Below are 21,212 nucleotides of genomic sequence, written 5' to 3'. Positions count from 1 at the left end.
GCTTCCCTGTCCTTTACCATCTCCCAGAGTTTGCTGAAATTCATGCCCATTGAATTGGTGATGCCATCCAATCATCTCATCCTTTCTTGTCCCCTTCTCCACCTGCCCTCAATCTTTCCCAGCCTCTTTTCCAGTGAGTTGGGGCTTCCCATCAGATGGCCAAAGACTTGAAGCTTCAGCTTCAGCATCAGTCCTTTCCATGAATATTCAGGGATCATTTCCCTTAGAATTGACTGGTTTATCCCCTTGCTGTCCAAGGGACTCTCAAGGAGTGGTTGGCCATGGAAACTAGCTGTGATGAGCTCTTTCTCATGCATGAAATAGACAGGACTCTAGCCTTTTCTACTCAGCTCCTCTAAACTTCCTAAATTCCTTTGGAAATCAAACCAGGACTGGGCATAGAGCCAAGTGTCCAGAGGAGGAAGCATAGAGCTGAGCACCTTGCCTGAGCCAGACACTCTTGTGCACCTGAATATCAACTGGAAGCCAGAGGGAGTCTGAGTCCAGTGGAGTTTACATTCTAGGACAGGAGACAAACCAAAAAACCTACTTTATGTGAAATAAATTACAAACTGACACATCTGTGAAGGAAACGAAAACAAGCTGAAGTGGGGGCACAATAGCTAGAGATGGAGTGGTTCAGGCAGGCTTCCCTGAGGTGTCATTTTTAATTTTTTGGCTGCACCACCTGGCATGTGTAATCTTGGTTCCCTGACCAGCACAGATTTCCCATGTCCTTGGCAGTAAAAGTGCCGAATCTTAACCACTGGACCACCAGGGAAGTCCCAGGAGATGTTATTTAAACTCTTGAAGAATAAGAAGGAGCTTGTCTTTAGAAACTGAGTTGGGAGCTGAGAGGTGGAAGAACATTCCAGGAAAAGAGAACAGCAAATGCAAAGGGCCTGTGGCAGGACAGGGTTTGGTGAGTGTGCTGAACAGCAGGAAGGCTCACCTGCAGGGAGGGTGGAGGTCAGCCAGGCGCCTGAGGTGCAGGGCTCCTAGGTGATGACGGTTTGCGTCTCCTTCTCAGTGAAATGTCTACAAGTCTTTAAAGCACCCTTGACTGGCAGAGAAAGCAGTGATGTGTGGGGGCAAGAGTAGACACAGCCAGATGGTCGGCCAGCAGGGGTTGGGGGGGGTGTTCTGTGATTGAGGATGGCGGCCTCACCTAGAATAGAAGGCACTAGAGAGGAAACTAGAGCACAGATTCAGGAGATGAGGGTGAAGGGATGTGGATGGTGGAGACAGGAAAGTGTGTTGGGGGAGGGGATGTCCTGACTTGGGCGTTTGGCACAAGGTAGACGGTTGTGCCAGGGAAGACCAGGGTGGGGAGGGGGCGAGAACAGCTTGTCTGCTTCAGGAATATGGGGAAATGGAGACTTCTGTCTTGAAAATGTTCAGTGTGAAATCACCAAGAAATAGCCAAATTCTTGTGGATATTTGGGTGGAAGAGACCACCGGGGAAACCCGCCCTGTTTCACAGGCTGGAGGACCTTGGCCTGAAGCAGTTCACGGTGGCTGAGCTGTTCACGCGCATCTTCATCCCTACCTCCTTCCTCCTGGTCTGCATCCTGCACCTGCACTACTTCCACGACCAATTCTTGGAGCTCACCGACCTGAAGTCCATCCCCAGCAAGGAGGACAGCGCTGTCTATAGGTGAGCCCATGCAAGCTCAGCCAGACCCTCCCGTCTTCTCACTGAGAATATCAACCTGTACTTGCCATGACAGTCAGCCTCTGAGTGGGAAAAAATGAGAAAAAATATGGAGTGTTTGATGGCACTTTATAGTAGGTAGTGATTTACATTTCCTAGGTGGTGCTCGTAGTAAAGAACCTGCCTGCCAGTGCAGGAGACATAAAAGACACAAGTTTGATCCCTGGGTCAGGAAGATTCCCTGGGAAATGGAAGCCCACTCTAGTATCCTTGCCTGGAGAATCCCATGGACAGAGGAGCCTGGTGGGCTACAATCCACGGGGTCGCAAAGAGTTGGACATGACTGATCAACTTAGCATGCACACGGGTAGTGATTTATGACATTTTGTGGGTGATCTTGACAGGCGTGTGAGTTGGTCCAGAGGAGCTGTGCTTCTGAGGTTCCTTTGTGGTGGCGATGTGTCTTTTGTATCCAGGGTGGTGGGGTGTTTTTAGAATGTTTACAGAATCTGGCTAAATTCAGAGGGTGAGTTTTCTATTGCACCGACAGGTAGTAAGGAAGTCTCTATGAATGAAAGCATAGTACAGAATTATCCCTTCTGTTTCGGGAAGGAACAACCTCAGCTGAAAGGTTCTGCCATCTGTGAGTAACCAGAGTAGCATTTAAGGAAAGAGCGAAGGCAATGTTTTCTGCCACCAGTTCACTGTTGCTGTCTTCCATCAATAAATACTAATACAGAGTGTTTCCAAGTAGCTGATGGGATCTGTCTCACCCTGGCCATGTGCATGGAGCCATAACCTGTCAGCACACATCCATAGGCCTGCTCCATCTCAGGAACATTTCAGGCATTCGTCTAATGAGCCTTGATACAGATTTTCCTCTCTGCTTCACATAATAGCCTGTGATTCAGCTTCTGGAAAACCCTTGTTGCGTAGATGAGGGAGCAAAGTGCTGCCTTCAGAGGACACAGACGCCACAGGTGAAAATTCCCAAGCCCCTTCTCAAAGGAAACAGTGAGTCCACGGAAAGAAGATGAAGCAGTAATTCATTAGGCACAGTTCATGAAATTAGGCACAGTTCCTGCACAGTGCAGGAAGCCTGCAGCATGCCAGGCTTCCTTCCTTCACTATCTCCCAGAGTTTACTCAACTCATGTCCATTCAGTTGGTAATGCCATCCAATCATCTCATCCTCTGTCACCCCCTCTTCCTCCTACCCTCAATCTTTCCCAGCATCAGGGTCTTTTCCAATGAATCAGCTCTTCACATCAGGTGGCCAAAGTCTTGGAGCTTCAGTAGTCCTTCCAATGAATATTCAAGGTTGATTTCACTTAAGATTGACTGGTGGAATTATGGAAAACTGAATGTGTTGAACAGGGTTTCCTTAAGTACGTAAATGTGATTTAATTATGTGGGTTCTGAAAAAGGATAGCAGCCTCCTATCAAGATGTGTCCTCCTGTTTTCCCCTACTGTCCAGCCAGCCCGTAGCCCCGTTACATGGCTGGACAGGAAGGAGGCCCCGTGGTCTGGTCAGTCTGAGGCCATGGCTGGCCCTCCTCTGGCCAAGGCTCAGCCCCTAGCACCCCCTGAACTGTTACTTTCCAAGAGAACATAAAGGGTGAGGCAAGAATGAGTAATGTCAGCAGTATGCATGGTTTGGGGTCATGGGATTTCATTTTTGGTTCTGTGAAAAGAGGAGTTCAAAGGACTCATCCGAGTTTGGTATTTAGGGATTTCATGCAGGAGTTTCATGTAAAAATCCCCAAATTTCTACCTGGAGCATGGGGTGTATATCCCATCTTTTTCACAAATCTTTTCCATTGCAGTGTTTTCTTTACTAGTGATTTTTAGTCCCTAGGACCCTAGTAAGTGGCTACATTAGAGTCAAAATGATGAAGAAAGAGATCTTTTCAGAATTGGATTGACTGTCATGCTTCACCTCTGTTCCTTCCCTCTTAGTAGATGCTACACCAAAAAAAAAAAAAAATCCCAAATTGGGAATGATCAGTGCACTTTATCCCTTATATTGATTCTGGTCCAGTTGTTTCTATGAACAGCCAGCTCTCCTTTGCCTGTTCTGTCTGTTGTTTGTGTGATTTGTGTCTGCCCTGCAGGCAAGTGTCACTTGTGTCTGAAGCAGAATTCATCATGTTGAGCCTTCTAGAATTTAGAGTTAGCGTGAAAAATTTTATGACAAATCTTATAAGAAATTATTGTTATTTCTAGGTAGACATTGTCAGGAATATCATCTCCCTTCTATATTGATAAAATAGACACTATAACATAATTACAACATAATTATTATATAATAAACACTTAACAGTAAGATACTGAATGTCCATTCCTTATTAAATATCTGTGACTGCCACGTGTCAATAATTTGTTTTAGAAGGTACCATGACACATACAGAAATAGAATGGCTTTTTTGAACTTTAACTTTATAAAAACCTCAGAAGACAGTTTCTTGAATACGGATACTCAAAGGATTTTATTTTTTTAATTCTGGAGAAGGACCAAGAATTAACATTTTAAACGTGGTATTTTATTTGATAAGTGCACTCTGGACATTTAAACCTTACAGGTACCTGACCAGACGTGTGATTCTTTGGGGGAGGGAGGGAGGAAGAGGCGGTCACTGTCAAGTGTCTTCAAACCTGACTCTGTCTGACTCCACGGTGCTGCCGAACCTCGCTGTCTGGACACTTCGCAGTGCGTGAAAGGTGTTGGTGACATACCTGGTGATGCAGAGCTTACAGGACACAGTCAGCTCCTTCTCTCTGGCTAACACTCTCCTCTTTCTCTCTCCGACTGTCTCCCCGCTGCTGCCTTGCGCTTCCTGCTAGCCATGCCAAGGTCAATGGGCGTGTGTATCTGATAATAAATAGGTGGGTACTTCAATGTTTTCTCTCTTGGCTCCTTTTTTAAAATGGTCTCTGGGGGTGTTAAGCTCTTTATTAGCTTGTAAATGAAACTGACATCATCAGACAGTGAACATGGCCTCCAGGTATGCTATGGATGTCTCTTGCAAACCCAACCATTCGGTGTTTGGACTGAATGGTGCTGCTGAGTGGACTCGAAGGTGGCCGAGGGTCTTCAGCTGGCGCTCGGCATTGGTCACCCTTTGGTAGAATTAGCCCTGGGCTTGCCTGCGAGCCCATCTCCCTCCTGAACACGTAATCGAGAGCTCAGCTCAAGAACCAGCTGCTCCACAAACCACCCATCTCTGCCGAGTCCCTGCTGAGCATACTGGCCCTTCCTCTGAGTTCCTGGAGCACTTTCTCTTTGCTGCCGCCTCCCAACACTGGCCTTCAGCCCCGTCTGCCTGCCTGTCTTATCTCCCCTGCCCGCCACCTCCGCCCCTCAGGCCCTGGGTCCCTGTACAATCCACTGCAGGGCCAATATCTCACCTACCGTGGGGGCTTAACCACTAGTGGATATGCCTGAATGAAGTGATAATAGGTCCAACAATCTATGGTTAAGAGAAAATTAAAACACCAATTTCGTCAAGTATACATCTACTTAAAAGAGCATCATATAGAAGGATGGTATTTTACTTGACAGATATGACAATATATTTGCCTTCCGCCAAAAAAAAAAAAAAAAGCCAAGTTGGGCAGCATGTCTTAGATGCACATCACCCAGGCGGGGAGATAGCACATGTTCATAACCACAGGTAACAAAGGGTGAGCTCTGACACCTGCCATGTGTAGAGCTATCCTCAAGTACCCAAAAGAGAAGAGTCTTCAGGTCTAATTCACCAAAGCTCTTCTTACTTTATTGAGAGAATTAAAATATCCACTCCCATAACTTCACGTCTTAAGTAATCAAGTCAGTAATTTAGGTAGTAGAAGCATGTATTTTGCAATAAATCCACTTAACAAAACAACTCCTGGAAAGATCTGTAGATTTTCTACTCCACTCTCTTTCCTCTTAAGAGGAATGCTGAGGCTGATAACCAAGTAGCAGACCTGAGGAGGCAGAATGTCTAGAAAGAGGTGTAAAAACTTAGTGCATCTCTGTGGAGATCTCTGTGGAAGAGGAATGAGGCCGGGTGGGCTCCCTTTGGGGCTGGTTTTGGGGGCAACCTGAGAGAGAAATGTCAACCTCAAGTTTTTAGCTGCCAGCTAGAGAAGTAAGCTAGAGACTTGAAGCATAAATCTTGAGCAGCCGTATCAGTCTTATCCCTCAAAAAGAACCACACTATATCTGTCTCTCTCTCCCTCTGTGTTTCTGATAAAGTCTTGACCATGTGCTTTAAGAGGAGGTGGCTGGGGCGCCCAAGAGGCAGGAGTGGTTTGATGGGCTCTGACAACGAATACATTCACCCCTCAATATCCATGGTTTCTGCATCCGTGGATTCAACCAAAAACATTTCTTTAAAAAAATCCAGAAAGTTCCCCAAAGCAAACTTGAATTTGCTGTGTTCAAGTTACTATTTCCATGGCATTCAAATAGTATGAGGTATTACAAGTCATCTAGAGATCATTTAAAATATACAGGAGGATGTGCGTAAGTTACAAGCAAATACTGTAGCAGTTTATACAAGGGACTTGAGCACCTGTAGGTATTGGTGTCCATAGGTGTCCTAGAACCAATGTGCCAAGGATGCTGATGGTACAGAGTTGGCCCCCTGCTTTCCTCTTGAGGAAAAACGTATGCCCATCAACCCTGAACTGACTCAGGAGTTCTCAGGACGACCCATACTCAGTCATCTAAAATAATTAAAAACTTGAAGCATTCCACTGTTAGCTCAATCTTCTTTCCAGTGAACTCTCATTTTTGTCTGAATGCCCACATTTTAAAAGTCAGAGCTGTGCCCTGGGGAGCACTCGACCTAACAAACCCTGTCTCTACACAGTGTGTGCTTCTGAAAGGCTGCACGTGAAGTATGTCCAGTTTTGAAAGGACTTCTCTTGATTAGAATGATAGGGTGAACCTTTTATTGAGTAAATAAGCTTTCTCTCTCCCCAAATTTATTTCTGTATGCTCAGTGCTGTTTAATAAGGAGGGTAATGTGTTTGTAGATGGGACTTCTGATGAAAGAGGGGACATACCTATATCCAACTTCTGGGTCAATCACAATTTAGACTTAACCTTATAAGATGTGAGGTAGGGCTGTGTTAAGGACAGTGGCTGACTGATAAAATTCTGATGGTGTCAAAAATTGTGGGACGTTCCAACTGAATTTGTAAACAGAATGATTTAAAATATTTTAACAGGAGCAATGGTTAGTTCTCCTACATATACACAAACCAGAGCCATTACACCTGATCCTGTGTACATGTGTAACTGAATCACATTGTTATAATTAACACATAGTAGATCAACTCTATTTCAATAAAATTTTTAAAAATAAAAGACAGAGTAAGGAGCTTTGCCACGTCCCCTTGTTAGTAAGATATCTAGTTTAGGCTGAATCTAAATCTTTTTGATTCCAAAGAGCATGCTTTTAACACTGTTCTGGATTGTCTCAGAAAAATGCTATGAGAAAAGCGAAAGCACAATTAAAGGATTCATACAGTGTCTTTTAAAGTAGAAACTCCAACCGTGCATTGAAAATACTTTCATCCAGAGGCATTTTATGAACACAGATTTTCTCAGGTGAATTATCTAGCTTAGGAAAATAAGCAAGTACATACAAGTGGAAAATAATGTTGTGGAAATCTGGCTATAATGTGGATTATCAAAGCCAAACTGAAAGGTGAATTTTTTTTGGATCATGCGATTTAATTAATTTATTTATATTTTGAAACATAGTTGTTTTACAATATTGTGTTACTTTCTGCTGTGCAACAGCGTGAGTCAGCTATGTGTACACATATATCCAATAAGAGAAGAAAAGAAAAAGAAAATAAGCAAGTACATGTCAGCACACTTTCTTCCACCGACCTCAGAACATTCTTTGTTCACTAAATTAGCAATTTGTTTCTGACATTCTGTGATCTACCTGCTTGACATCGCTAAAAGGAATTGCTTTTGAGGGAGAACCTCTCTGAAAGTCCAAGAGCAATGCAGAACCTTGACCACAGTTCTCCAATATCACAGGCGTTTTAAATAAAAATCCAACAAGTTGCATGTGAGCTTAGATTTTTATCTAGCCAAACTTCTTCATTTTGTAAAAAAAAAAAAAATGTAAAATTCTAGAGACATGAAATTGACTCAGAGCCAATAACAGATATTACAGATACAATATTACAGATAAAACTCAGTATTACAGATACGATAACATTGTTAAGTGTCTGTCTTGTGACAGTCAGGCTGAAATGAATAAATTATTGCAAATGAGGAGGACTACCTGCATTATCTGTAATAGGCCTTTTCCTATTGTCTACTTTATTGCCCACAAACGTTCCTTCAAACATTCATTTGAATATGAATAAAAAGATATACTCTTTAAAAATTGAGGAACAAGATCATACTCAGTACTATTCGCTGTGAGCTAAGCTGGACCCCCAAGAGTCGCTGAGCTCCCTAAGGCTGCAGCCCCCTCAGCCAGGCGGCTGCACTCTTCCCAAGAGATCTGTTCACCTGGTGTCCCAGGGTGGGGTGTGATGTAGGCTTCTTACCCCCAGAAGCATTTGCATCCACTGCATATGCTTCAGATGGCTACAGGATGAGATTGGTCCATGCAAAGGTTGACTGACATTACACATTATTTAAGAATTTAAAAAGGTATATATCCCTCCTTAAACTGTGAATGACTTGATTCCTAGGGGATGGTTTGCTGTGTTTCTAAGAAAGCATGACCTGACTTGCCTCAGCAGTCTCTGCGTCCTGCCCTTCACCACTGCAGTGCCGTCCACTCTCAGATTAGCTGCCCGGCTCAGGGCTCCCAGCCAAAGCACGCTGTGGCCGCCATCCTGGAATGCACGTGGCGTTAGGGCCCCTGCACCTGGCGTACAGGAATGCGATAGTAGATGACTGTAGCATGATGTGTGATCTCTGACTCTCCTTATAACTCTTCTGTTCTCATCTCCTTTTTTTTTTTTCCTTTCTATTTCCATTACTTTGAGCAGCATCAAGAAAAAATTACCAATCCACCACAATGAGTAAGTCCCCCCGTGAAGCCATGAAATGCTTGCTCTACACGATGCCATTTCATGCTTCTCCATCCTAAACTCTGACTATTTTCTCCTGTGGGAAAAAATGTCAAGTTTAGGTGTTGATAGCTTTCATGACTGACTCATCACTAGAACCTGAATTGGAAGAGCTCACCAAACCTGAGTTTACAGTTCATTTTTTAGAAAGAGCTTTAAAAAATAAAAAGTGACTGGACACTAACAAGCCCACATGCCAGGCTACGTAGAGACTTCCATTTTGTTCATCCTCCTCCACGTGCCCCTCACTCTCAGCTCCTGACGCCCTTCCCTCCCTGACTTGGCTGCTCTCTGCCGACAGGCTGGCCCACCCCGAGGGAAGCCTTCCGGACCTCGCCATGATGAAGCTGACCGCCAGCCTGGAGGTGGCGGAGGTCAAGCAGCTGGCTGGGCCTGTGGAGGAGACGCCGGGGGGGTGCCCTGCAAAAGCCAAGAAGGGTGAGCCTGGCAGGGACAGCGAGGACGAGGATGAGGACGAGGACGAGGAGGACGAAGAGGAGGAGGAGACGTCAGGTAAGCCGCCTGCCCAGGAGCCGCTCGGATGCTGGCTCACACGTGGAGGAAACAAACCGCTGTCTTGCTCCAAGGGAATCAAATATATACTCAATATATAAATATATAATAAGATATATACTCAATATATGCTCAAGTATATATTTGACCCTGGCAGTGAGCTAGAAACTGTGGGACCAAGCCTTACAGGCCAGGCTTCCACTCACAGCTATGCACATGCCCTGCCTTGCAGATCAGAGGGACAAGGGACCCATCAATACAGGCCAGGTCTCCGCTCACAGTCATATGTCCTGCCTTGCAGATCTGAGGAACAAGTGGCACTTGGTGATCGACCGCCTCACGGTGCTGCTCCTGCGGTTCCTGGAGGGCTTCCACCAGCTGCAGACATTCTTATGGTGGATCCTGGAGCTGCACATCGTCAAGATCGTGTCCTCCTACATCATCTGGGTGTCTGTGAAGGAGGCAAGTGACGCTGTTCTGTCTTCAGGCCAGACCCAGCCAGGCATCTGCTCCAGCTGGAGCCTCAGGCCGCTCGGACTTAAGGTCCCCACGCTGAGCGCGGGTGGGGCAGAGATGGACGCTGACTCACGGGCATGGCTGTGTGCCGCGTGTCCACCCAGAGTGGGTATGCCTGAATTCCGCACAGCTTGAGGGCAGTGCTCAGGCGTGTTCTCTCCCAGGAGAGGTTCCTGAAGCTCCAGGTTGGGCTGAGGACCCCATGGGTGTTCTCCCAAAAGCCTGTTCACCTCTGTAGTTTCCCGCTGCGACGTTACTTAACATCACCTGCTTGCACACCTTTCTGTGTACAAGATGTATATCTTAACACCCACAGCCATTTCTTGTGCATACGAGGGTCTCAGCCAGCCTTTGCTCATCTCAGAGGAACTGAATCAGTCAAGTTGCCTAAAAACATCTAGGTTTTTAGATGTTGTACCATGTGACATACTTTTGTCCCCATTTCCAATTTTGTGTTTTCAGGTGTCTCTGTTCAACTACGTGTTTCTGATTTCCTGGGCTTTTGCTCTGCCGTACGCCAAGCTCCGCCGTCTGGCCTCCAGCATTTGCACCGTCTGGACGTGTGTGATCATTGTCTGTAAGATGCTGTACCAGCTGCAGACCATCAAGCCTGAGAACTTCTCTGTGAACTGTTCATTGGTGAGCCTCAGAGACGGAGGGTCTCCTTGCCTGGCCTTTAGGGAAGGGAGGCAGACCTTGGTGGACCCATGTCCCCTAGCCCTCGCCGTCAGGCCCCTGTCGGCTCAGTGAGTCGGAGGTGTCCTGGCCCTGTCTCTCCTGATGCTGACTCCCCCTAAAGTGGGTCCTCCCTCCCCATCCCCGTGTCCCTTGGCTCAAAACTGAGGGAGACTAGTCTGAACTCTCCTGACTGCGGGGCCGCCTCTTACTCCTTTCTCTTTTCTTTTCAGCCAAATGAAAACCAGACGAACATCCCCCTGCACCAGCTGAACAAGTCTCTGCTCTACAGTGCACCCATCGACCCCACAGAATGGGTGGGCCTCAGGAAGTCGTCTCCTCTGCTTGTCTACCTGAGGGTAAGACTTCCTCATCCTTAGCGTTGCCTCTGCCAAGTTCATGTCTGCAGCCCTTTCCCTGGAGACCGCTCACCTCACCTTGGAGAGCAGCCTCGTCCTCCTATGTGGGATTTGCAGTCACCTCCAAAACACACGACTGAGTATTAAAATCAGTATTGAATTGTGCTGAAAAGAAATCAGCTAAGTAATTTGAGATTCGTTGAATAGAGTATGACAAATATATTCACTGGAATGTTACGAAACCACTCAAAGACTGAGGCAGATTGATAATATTATCAGACACTGAAAGATATCCAAAATATATTGTAATGTTGAAAAAAAAAAGCAAACTTCAAAACAGGATACATAGATTGATGTCTTGTAGGCACAAAGAAAAAATATTGAGTAAATTATACCAAATGGTCATAGAGTAATTATTTCTGAGAAGTAAGTGTAGCATGACAAGAAATGCTTGCTGTCTAAATTCTACAGATTTTAATCAGTGGCATCTATTATGCTTAGAAGTAGCCACATATAAAGAGCAAGTCTTTGAAAAATGAATTCTGATTGCAGATAGTTGTAACAAACATAAGGAAAGCAATATAGTTCAGATTATTCACATGTTTCCATGATGGATAGTTTGAGCATTTTACTTTGATGGATTATGCTGATGATGTAATTAAAACCTTTGTACTCAACTCCTGGAATCTGAAAGCATGCTAAGCATCTCCTCTCTCTCTTGGTGTAGCTTCCTGGTGTTTTGCTCATATGACCGATATTGTTTGTAACATACAAATGATGTCTACCATTAAGAGCTGTTACAAGGATAAAACCAACTCATATTTGAAAGGGATGATTAGAATAGTGTCTGACCCATAAATGTTACCTATTTTGTATTATTATTTTGTAGTATGATTAGCATATTTTTTACTCTACCAGCTTTCAGAGGTATTGTGTTCAAAACTTGCTAAGTTGAGCCCCAGTTTGCAGCTCAGTCTGTTTCCCGGGGTCCCTGTAGGATACTGTATAAGGGTTTCTCACATTTAGTTTCAAAGAAGGCTAGGCAACCCTTCCAAGTAACTGGACCCAGCTGTCTGGTTCGGTGGTACTTTTTCTGGATCTGGCATAACCATCGCCAGTCACTGGTCTAGAGGTTCTAAATCCTGTTATCATGAAAATTAGCCTGATTTGCAAACTGGAGATGACTCCACCCTTGTTACCACAATACAGGGAAAATGAGCATTAAAGTCAAGACTGTTTCATGGATGTGGGATCTGATCACACACTGTCCCTTTAGACACCCACAGTGAAATGAGATGGCTTTTTGAGAGAGACTGTAGATGACCACGTGGCATCACATGTATTTTCCTTGTTTTCTAGAACAACCTGCTGATGCTGGCCATTCTGGCCTTTGAGGTCACCATCTACCGCCATCAGGAGTACTACCGAGGTCGGAACAACCTCTCAACCCCCGTGTCTAAAACCATCTTCCACAACATCACAAGACTCCAGCTGGATGATGGACTTGTTAACTGTGCCAAGTATTTCATCAATTACTTCTTCTACAAGTTTGGTCTGGAGGTGAGTTTCCTTGCTGACCTGTTCTCTTTTTTCTGAAAACGCCAGCAGCTGCTTTCAGCCAGGTGGCCACTAGGGCTTTGTGGCACGTCTCCACACCCTGATTTCTGTCTCCTTGGGATCCGGGGGTCTGGGGGGAACTTCCATGGCAGGGTTCCTGGCCTGGTGGAGAGTCTCCGGGACTCAGTGACTGTCCCCTGCCCTGCAGCCATGGACATGGCTTCTCAGGACGCCCGGTCTTACAGATGTCTGGGTGCCTTCCGAATGTATGACCTCAGCCAGAGCACACTGTTTTGACCTGATTAATGTGGCATGCCTGCCCGCAGTACTTGGAATAGTGATTCCTATTGACGGCCACCTGGTCAGTCTTCTGTCTTCATGATGAAAACACACTGCAGAGGCAGAGCAGGTGAAGAACTCACCCAGGGTCTGGCCCCAGGAACGCAGGTCTCCACCACCCCAGGGGCTGCCTGCCGATGCCACTCCCCTTCCCTGTAAAGCCGACTTTCTGCCTCTTTCATCCTCACGCAGACCTGTTTCCTCATGTCAGTTAATGTGATCGGCCAGCGCATGGACTTCTACGCCATGATTCACGCCTGCTGGCTGATTGCTGTCCTGTACCGGCGCAGGAGGAAGGCCATCGCTGAGATCTGGCCCAAGTACTGCTGCTTCCTGGCTTGCATCATCACCTTCCAGTATTTCATCTGCATCGGCATCCCCCCTGCCCCCTGCCGAGGTGAGTCCCCCACCCCACTGTCGCAGGGAGCGGGGAACTCAATTGCATGAGGGGCTCCCTGACCAGCTCCTCCCACTCCACACCCCGCAGACTACCCCTGGAGATTCAAGGGTGCCAGCTTCAATGACAACATCGTCAAGTGGCTGTACTTCCCTGACTTCATCGTTCGACCCAACCCCGTGTTCCTTGTGTGTAAGTGGGGCACTGGGGTCCCGCCTGCTCATCTTTCCCCTGGTGGTGCTTTCCTGCCCCTCCACCGCACCCCAACACGTACAGTCCTGGCTTCCACGCGTCAGCATCACCAGCCACTAGCGGCTCCTGCTGGCCCTGTTTTGTCTGCAGAGTTAATACCATGTTAGCATTCCAAACACTTTTTTCATTTTAGTAATTTTATCTCCTGCCACACACGCCCACTATCAAGCCCCACACACCTGTATGCACCCACCTTCTAGGAGAGAGGCTGCGGGGGGCGGGCCTGGTCCTGGGGAAAGCGGTTGCTGCTTGCTGCCACCACAGACATAGACCTACAGACTGGACAGGGTAGCTGGAAGGACGAGGCCAGACCACAGATGCTTCTGTTCCGCCAGACGATTTCATGCTACTCCTGTGTGCCTCGCTGCAACGGCAGATCTTTGAGGATGAGAATAAGGCCGCCGTGCGGATCGTGGCAGGCGACAACGTGGAGATCTGCATGAACCTGGATGCAGCCTCATTCAGCCAGCACAACCCCGTGCCCGACTTCATCCACTGCAGGTAACGCGGCCGCCCACGGGCAGCCCCTGGGAAGGCGCGACCCCCAAGCCCGTGCCTCCAGCTCCCCTGCCTTTCCTGGGCGCTGGCCCACTGATTACACCATGAAGCCAAGAATCCCGGGGCCAGATGGCTTGGTGGTCTGGAGGCCAAACCTCCTTGTTATCCTCCGTCCTCCATGGACATGCCCAGAGCAGTTCTGGGGAGCAGATGCCCCTGAACCCCAGGATAGCAAGGGCCTCAAGAGCTCCCAGGGGCCCCGGAGGTCCTCCCTGGGGCATGTTGGCTGGTGTTTCCATGTTGTTCCCAGAGGCTTAGTTTTATGATTTCTGAACCCAAAGCAGGTCAGGCTGAGGAGTGAGGGATGGGGCTCCTGCAGGGGGATTCGCAGCTGCAGGCAAGGAAGGGAAATGGATGGAAAGCATACAATGCACAAACACGTGTGCATGAGCACACACACACTCACACTCAAACATGCCAGCAGTCTAGTTCCACCGACTTTAAGTCACACACGTTGGGAAGACTGTGGGCACTCAGATCCCATACCAGGACCAAATCACTGACATTACCTTTGTGACCGTGGGATGCTGAGAAACACCCACATCTTATGCACTCTCCAGTGTATATGACATCAAGGATGAGCGAAACATAGTTTAGAGAAAAATCATGGAACTATTCAGAAGTGTTGAATATTTTAGTTTAAGAAGAGTACAGTCCAAAAGTCCACTTCTGTGACAGTGTTCTTCTCAGTTCAGTTCAGTCACTTAGTCATGTCTGACTCTTTGTAACCCCGTGGACCTCAGCACGCCAGGCTTCCCTGTCCATCACCAACTTCACTACCCCGTCCATCACCAGTGTTCTTCTAGGGACCACTTATTCCCTAACTATGCTGAAAACAGTATAGCATATATTTCATCAGAGATGACTTAAGAGCTCCAACAAAATAACAGCTCAATTATCAAGTATCTGATGCACAACTGGTGCTTCTGTGCATCTCCCCAAACTTGGGAAGAGAAACAGCCAAAGCAAAGCCTCCAAAGCCGAGAGTCTCTGAGCAAAGGAATCCAGACAGGACATGGCTTGTAGGCACGATGTCTGTCAGCTGATACCCAGCTAGGGAAGCTCCCGGAGCTCCATCACTGGGGGAGGAGGGGGCCCAAGCATCTGCCTGTCTGCAGAGTGAGGAGTGGTCCCACAGATGGGACCTTGGGTCGGCCCAGGGAAGTGCAGAGAGAGTGCTGACAGAGCCTGCAAGCTCCACGTGGGTGTGTAAAAAAGTGAAAGCGGTAGTGGCTCAGTCATGCCTGACTCTTCAAGTACTAGGCAGAAAACGTTGCTGCTTGTGGGAATTTTGGCCCCAGTTTGATGATAATAAAAGTGCACACGGCGTTTTCACAAAGTACCGCTCCGTCCATCACTAACTGGGTGAGGACTGCCCACGGACCAGCCAGCGATCAGAGCGCCCCGTCTGGCCTGTGCCTCCAGGCCGAGTCAGGAGGAGGATGTGTGAACGCATTCCTTTCCTCGACTAGAACCTCCCGACTTGGTCTGGCTGCAGTCTATGTTGTCTCTTGGTTTCATTGTCCAGGTCGTACCTGGACATGTCCAAGGTGGTCATCTTCAGCTACCTCTTCTGGTTCGTGCTCACCATCATCTTCATCACTGGGACGACCCGTATCAGCATCTTTTGCATGGGCTACCTGGTGGCCTGCTTCTACTTCCTGCTCTTTGGGGGTGACTTGCTGCTGAAACCCATCAAGAGCATCCTGCGCTACTGGGATTGGCTGATCGCTTACAACGTCTTCGTGATCACAATGAAAAACATACTGTCTGTAAGTGGCTCGTGCCGTGTAACACATTTGCAGTCCCAGCCTCAGAGCAAATGACCCATTCAGTGGTTACTGAAAGCCCTCAGCCCCTCATGCTGCTCTCTTAACTGCCTCAAATAGGATCCTGGCAAACTCAGAATTGGAATGACCATTTATTACTCCTTGTTTTGCCGTTTTAAGCAGAATCCTTTTTGCTCACGTCCACCCTCTCAAGGACAAAAGGATATGTATTTGTAGGGGGAAAAAAAACTCTAAAATGTATTTTCTCAATTAAAATCTATCCCTTCTGAGGAACAATTGGATATCACTCCAGGACAGGCTGCACATGGCCCTTTATGAGTTGAAACAGTCATGTGATGTCTTCACAAATTATATCATGTTGGCTGAAACTGACTCTTTTACTGGAAAAGCTCCATGCAAGTGTAAATATTGATAGAATGGGCAAGATTTTCCAGGACACAGAGTGGGGTACAGATGGGAGGGACAGGCCCCCAAAGGTGCAGGTGTTTTATGGTGCCCTGATGTGCAGGTGGACACGGGAACTTCATGGCTGCTCTAAGCACTGAGGTCTTGACTTAAAAACAGCTAAGATAGTTCAGGGTTGAGGCGAACACCTCCTGTCCACAGAACGTGGCCGGTTCTCTGTTAAATTTCTGCTTTCCAGGCCACAATGTGGCCCCTCCCTGGTAGATAAACTGCCCATGGATTAGAGTCACGAGAAATCTTTTAGGCCACAAAGATACCTTTTAAGCTATTTATTGTGTCAGGAAATTAACAGTGACCTTTCAGGAGCTGAAGGAATTAATCCACATCTAACTCTGATTTGAACTCAATCCCAGGGCCTGCCCCTCATGGCTATAACTGACAGAGTTTTAGAAGAACAGTGGTGGAATGGGGTGGAAGGTGATAAGGAGTTTCGAGAAGGAGGGTACATACGTATACCAATGGCTGATTCGTGTTGATATATGGCAGAAATCAGCACAATATTGTAAAGCAAATATCCTCCAATTTAAAAATTAATTAAAATAAAAATAAAAGAACAGTGATGTACAACTGCCTGCTTCTCCCCTTCCTAGTGCTTAAAGATGAACTCACCAGGCAATTCTCCTGGAAAGCATTTGACTTTGGGTCGGGGAAGGCACATGCATTGCTGTGTTTAGAGGTCTGGGGAAGCCAAGTCTATGTAACCATGAGTGTGTATTTGAAGAATTTATTTTTTCTCCAGTCCATGAGAATGGTTAAGTTTCTAGTTGGTAGTAAAAGTGATTTTTATTCCTCAGTTGGACTCCAGCAGTGCGTGTTTGCCTGTGGGGTGGTGTTGAGAGTTCTCAGGCAGAGGATGAGTCAGGACAAAAGGTCACTCTTTCTCCTGAAATTAGTCTGATGGGCAGAGACCAGCGCCTGGGAGCTGATCCCTCCCGACAGCTGTTCCTCAAGAGTGCGTAACTGTGGAATCCACTCATTCATTCATTCATTCTGTAAACCCGGACTTCAGAATTGGTCTTCACTTTGCTGTTGTTTTGCTGTTTAGTTGCCCACTTGTGTCCAACTCTTTGAGACCCCATGGACAGCAGCACATCAGGCTTCTCTGTCCTTCACCATCTCCCAGAGCTTGCTCAAACTCATGTCCATTGAGTCAGTGATGCCATCAAACCATCTCATCCTCTGTTGTCCCCTTCTCCTCACGCCTTCAATCTTTCCCAGCATGAGGGTCTTTTCCAATGAATCGGCTATTCATATCAGGTGGCCAAAGTATTGGAGCATCTGTACTTCCAATGAATATTCAGGGTTGATTTCCTTTAGGATTGACTGTTTTGATCTCCTTGCTGTCCAAGGGAATCTCAAGAGTCTTCTCCAACACCACAGTTCAAAAGCATCAATACTTCAGTGCTCAGCCTTCTTTATGGTCCAGCTCTCACATCCATACATGACTACTGGAAAAACCATAGCTTTGACTGTATGGACCTTTGTCAGCAAAGTAATGTCTGTTTTTTAATATGCTGTCTAGGTTCGTCTCTGCCCAAATCCGAGTCCTGGATTAGTGCTCACCCATTGGCTATTGCAGAGTCAGGCTTGTTCCTATGACTCTCTAAGTATCCTCTTTGAAAAGAGAGGCACTTCCCAGTGCAGAGAGCACCATGCTGAGGCTTCTCCTCCTTGCTCCTTGGGTTTAACTCCCAGAAGTGAAGCATCAACCATTTTACTGGGTGGGACTGGATATTAGGAGCCACCAGAGCACTGAGCCGCAGGGAATTCCTGCACATATTGGGATTGCAAGACATCAACCTTGTTTTCTGGGTGCATAGTTTCAGGACACTCATTTCCCATTTGTTTTTCAGATAGGAGCATGTGGCTATATTGAAAAATTGGTTCAAAATAGTTGCTGGTTGATCCAGGCATTCAGCCTGGCCTGTACAGTCAAGGGCTACAAAATGCGTGAGTATGAAAAGCAGATTTGGGGATGGGGGCACAGAGAAGGGAGGGCAGAGGTAGTGTTCTAATTTAAATACCTGGGCCAAAGTCCCTGAAGGAAGCAGATGAAGGGACGCCCAACTCAGTGTCTTCAAGGAGCTGTGGGCTGGTGCGGCCAGGCTATCTGTGGCCAGGACACCCCCACCCTCAAGATAATCTTTGGTCTTTGACAAATGTCCCATTCCCCTCCCCAAGCAGTTCTTTAGCAACTCCCTGAACTTCCTGTGTTTCTGATGGGAAGGGTCACAGATACCCACGCACACCTGTGGCTGCCTCAGTGGGCATCTTGGTCAGCAGAGGAGCTCTACCTGCAGACCCCGACTCCGAAGCTCAGAGAAACCCCACCGGGTGGACAGCTGGGAGGAGTAACGGTGTCTGCAGTTAGACTCCCTCCCTGCTGGATACGGGACTCCCATACCTACCCTGTGCCTCTTGCGTCAGAACCCTGGACAGCACCACTGTCCTCTGTTCTCCATGGGGCCTGGAACCTGGCGCTCCCCCATCCCCACCCCCGCCCTGCCCTGCCTTCTGGTAGGAAGATGAAGAAGGTGCTAGAGCTTATTCTGATTTGGGGCCAGGCATGCTGTTGGCACCTCTTCTTCCAGTAGGCTGTAGCTGCTCTGCTGGCTGCCCTGTGAAGGGCCCATTCCCAGAACACGTCTTGTTTGTGCCGAGATTCCCTCTGGTGTTGGGACATACAGATTCAATTTCTCCCTGACCTTTCCTCCTGAGCCCTAGAGTATCCAGAGCTCACTTGTGGTCAGCCTTATGAACTGGTGCTGTTACCGGACTTGAAGTTTGTGCCCTTGACTGCAGATAAATCCACTCACAGGGACTCAATGCTTCGGAAGTTTGCTCATTTGTCTGTGTGATATTATCATGGAGCTTATAAAATAACAGTGAAAATGGGTGTTCATTTTAATTTTTTTCTTTTTCTTTTCCCCTCCCCCAGCTGATGATGACTCCTCATGTAAACTGCCCAGTGGGGAGGCGGGAATCATTTGGGACAGCATATGCTTTGCCTTCCTGCTGCTGCAGAGAAGAGTGTTCATGAGTTACTATTTCCTGCACGTGGTGGCGGATATAAAAGCCTCGCAGATCCTGGCATCCAGGTGGGTCAGGCTGTGGAATCAGGGATTTCTCCTAAGAAACCTGCCAGGAAGTGACATTGCACCCGGCCTACTGTCTGAGCTTGCTTGTAGAACCAAGAAATTCAGACACATTCCTTCCAGGAAAAGTGATCCAAGGCTTTAAGATCTAGAACAGAAGAGTAAAGAGGAAGACTCTGGAGGGAGTTACACCTTACCAGGACTGGGATACTCTCAAAGTTCAAAGACAGACTGGACATTGAGCCCCTCTGTCCAGACCTCAGTCCTGGAGGAGCTCCTTAGGGCCTCCTGAGTCAGAACAGAAGCAGAGACCATGTTGGTCCAGAGTCTAGTGCATCTTCCCCCATCTCGGCCGCCTCCATTTTAAGGAGAAACTCCTGAAGATAGAGAAAAACATCCTCACCTGTTACCTTTCAGAGTGTAGCTGGAGAAGCCTCTTTCCCCAAGAGAGGCTGGAGGCTGTGTGAGTCTGTCCACGGGGATGGGGCTTCTAGATGGGACTTGGGACCCCCAGTCCCAGCCCAGAGACTCCGGGCAGCAGCACGTCCCTCCCCCGGCAAATGTTTTCTCTCCCTTAGTAACCGTTGTCAGGGAAAGTGGCCAATACCGATAAAAATGCTCATTCATTCCGTTTCTGGCTTTCTTTTAGAGGGGCTGAGCTTTTCCAGGCCACCATTGTGAAGGCTGTGAAGGCCAGAATCGAGGAGGAGAAAAAGTCCATGGACCAGCTGAAGAGGCAGTAAGGACGCTTCCCTTTCATTTGGGGTTCTCCTGATCCTGTCCCACCAGCTCCTGGCTCCCAGGGAGCCCCAAGCCCTGAGGAAGCCGTTTGTGGTGACCTTCACACATGCCCAGGTGTCTGCTCCGTGTCGACTGACATGGAAATTGTCCAAAGGAGGATGCAGGGGAGTGGGAGCAAGGGGAGGAGCTGCCATGGGCAAGACCAGCGTCAGGTTCTATTTTGGATGCTTCTTCTGGAGCCCCCAGCAGGTCTCTGAACTCTCTGAATTCCAGTTTTCTGTTTTAGATTAGGGCTCGGTTCTGCCTGATCCTGGTAAATATTAAACAAGCTAGTGGCTGAGACAGGGTCGTTCCCAGTGACTCGAACTCAGAGAGAAGTCCATCGTGTCTGTGGGTGAAGCGAATGAACATGGGTTCTTACTTCAGAAGGATCTTTAGAGATAATACGGTCCAGTCTGGGGAGAAGCTGCTGACGCATGTAGTAGATGACTTAAAACCCACAGCTAACCAGAGGTGGCACTAAAAATACACCCACATTTCCATGTCCAGCTCTTGGCCTCCTGTCCCACCACGCCATCCTGGAGAACTCAAGTAATGGACTAACTCCACCCAGGAGATCTGAGAAGTCTTTTTTTTTTTTTTTTTTAAATTAGCCCACTGAAAATAATTATTTTCTTGGAGTGAAATCTCTAGCAGTAAGTGGAACTTTTGTGGAAGACTAGTGCCTCACATGTTTGGGGCCAGGTTTAAGAGCTGATGGCCATAGAATTCAAAACCTAGCCACTTTCTCCAGGAAAATGGAGAGACTCTGTCAGCCCACCAGGAAAGTTCCCTGAGTTTCTAAGACTAGTTCATTCCATCCTGACCTCATCTCCCAGCTTCTTTCCCTGTGCAAAAAATATTTGTCAGTATGAATCACACTATCCCATGGCATGGTTATTTTCATAATCAAAGATATGAGTTATATAAAATATATATAATGAAAATACAAGATGGTATAGCTACTGCTATTGTTGTTTCTAGCTATCTAAGTCAGCTCTAGAGAAATAGCAAATTTGAACCCACATGTAGTATGTGTTCCTAATTTCCCATAAGTGAGACCTCTTAGTATAATTTACATCACTGGATTTTTCCATTTCCTTAAATGAGAAGTCAGAATAAAAAAAAAGAATGAAGGCAATGATCATTGCTAAAGACAAACAA

At 47.1% G+C, this 21,212-nt stretch overlaps 1 protein-coding gene across 6 annotated transcripts in view; it reads left to right on the top strand.

The window, feature by feature from the left end:
- PIEZO2 (piezo type mechanosensitive ion channel component 2) overlaps positions 1-21,212 on the top strand; it is a 241,604-nt gene that overhangs the window by 175,957 nt on the left and 44,435 nt on the right. For 4 of the 6 annotated variants that reach the window (XR_006338207.1, XM_043889594.1, XM_043889595.1 and 1 more), the window contains exons 17-30: positions 1,484-1,657; positions 4,499-4,540; positions 9,054-9,265; positions 9,567-9,727; positions 10,244-10,420; positions 10,690-10,815; positions 12,175-12,375; positions 12,904-13,108; positions 13,199-13,300; positions 13,696-13,861; positions 15,447-15,690; positions 18,027-18,123; positions 19,112-19,271; positions 19,918-20,007. Coding sequence is in view for 5 of the 6 variants with exons in the window: in XM_043889594.1 (XP_043745529.1) it covers positions 1,484-1,657; positions 4,499-4,540; positions 9,054-9,265; positions 9,567-9,727; positions 10,244-10,420; positions 10,690-10,815; positions 12,175-12,375; positions 12,904-13,108; positions 13,199-13,300; positions 13,696-13,861; positions 15,447-15,690; positions 18,027-18,123; positions 19,112-19,271; positions 19,918-20,007 (2,157 nt within the window). In the remaining variant the exon portion in view is untranslated. The remainder of the gene's footprint in view (positions 1-1,483; positions 1,658-4,498; positions 4,541-9,053; positions 9,266-9,566; positions 9,728-10,243; positions 10,421-10,689; positions 10,816-12,174; positions 12,376-12,903; positions 13,109-13,198; positions 13,301-13,695; positions 13,862-15,446; positions 15,691-18,026; positions 18,124-19,111; positions 19,272-19,917; positions 20,008-21,212) is intronic. The other 2 variants (XM_043889593.1, XM_043889596.1) reach the window with 1 other exon arrangement.

Source organism: Cervus elaphus, chromosome 27, assembly GCF_910594005.1.
Source record: "Cervus elaphus chromosome 27, mCerEla1.1, whole genome shotgun sequence".
In the NCBI taxonomy this organism is placed as follows: Eukaryota; Metazoa; Chordata; class Mammalia; order Artiodactyla; family Cervidae; genus Cervus; species Cervus elaphus.
This window is presented reverse-complemented; position numbering and strand designations above follow the sequence as displayed.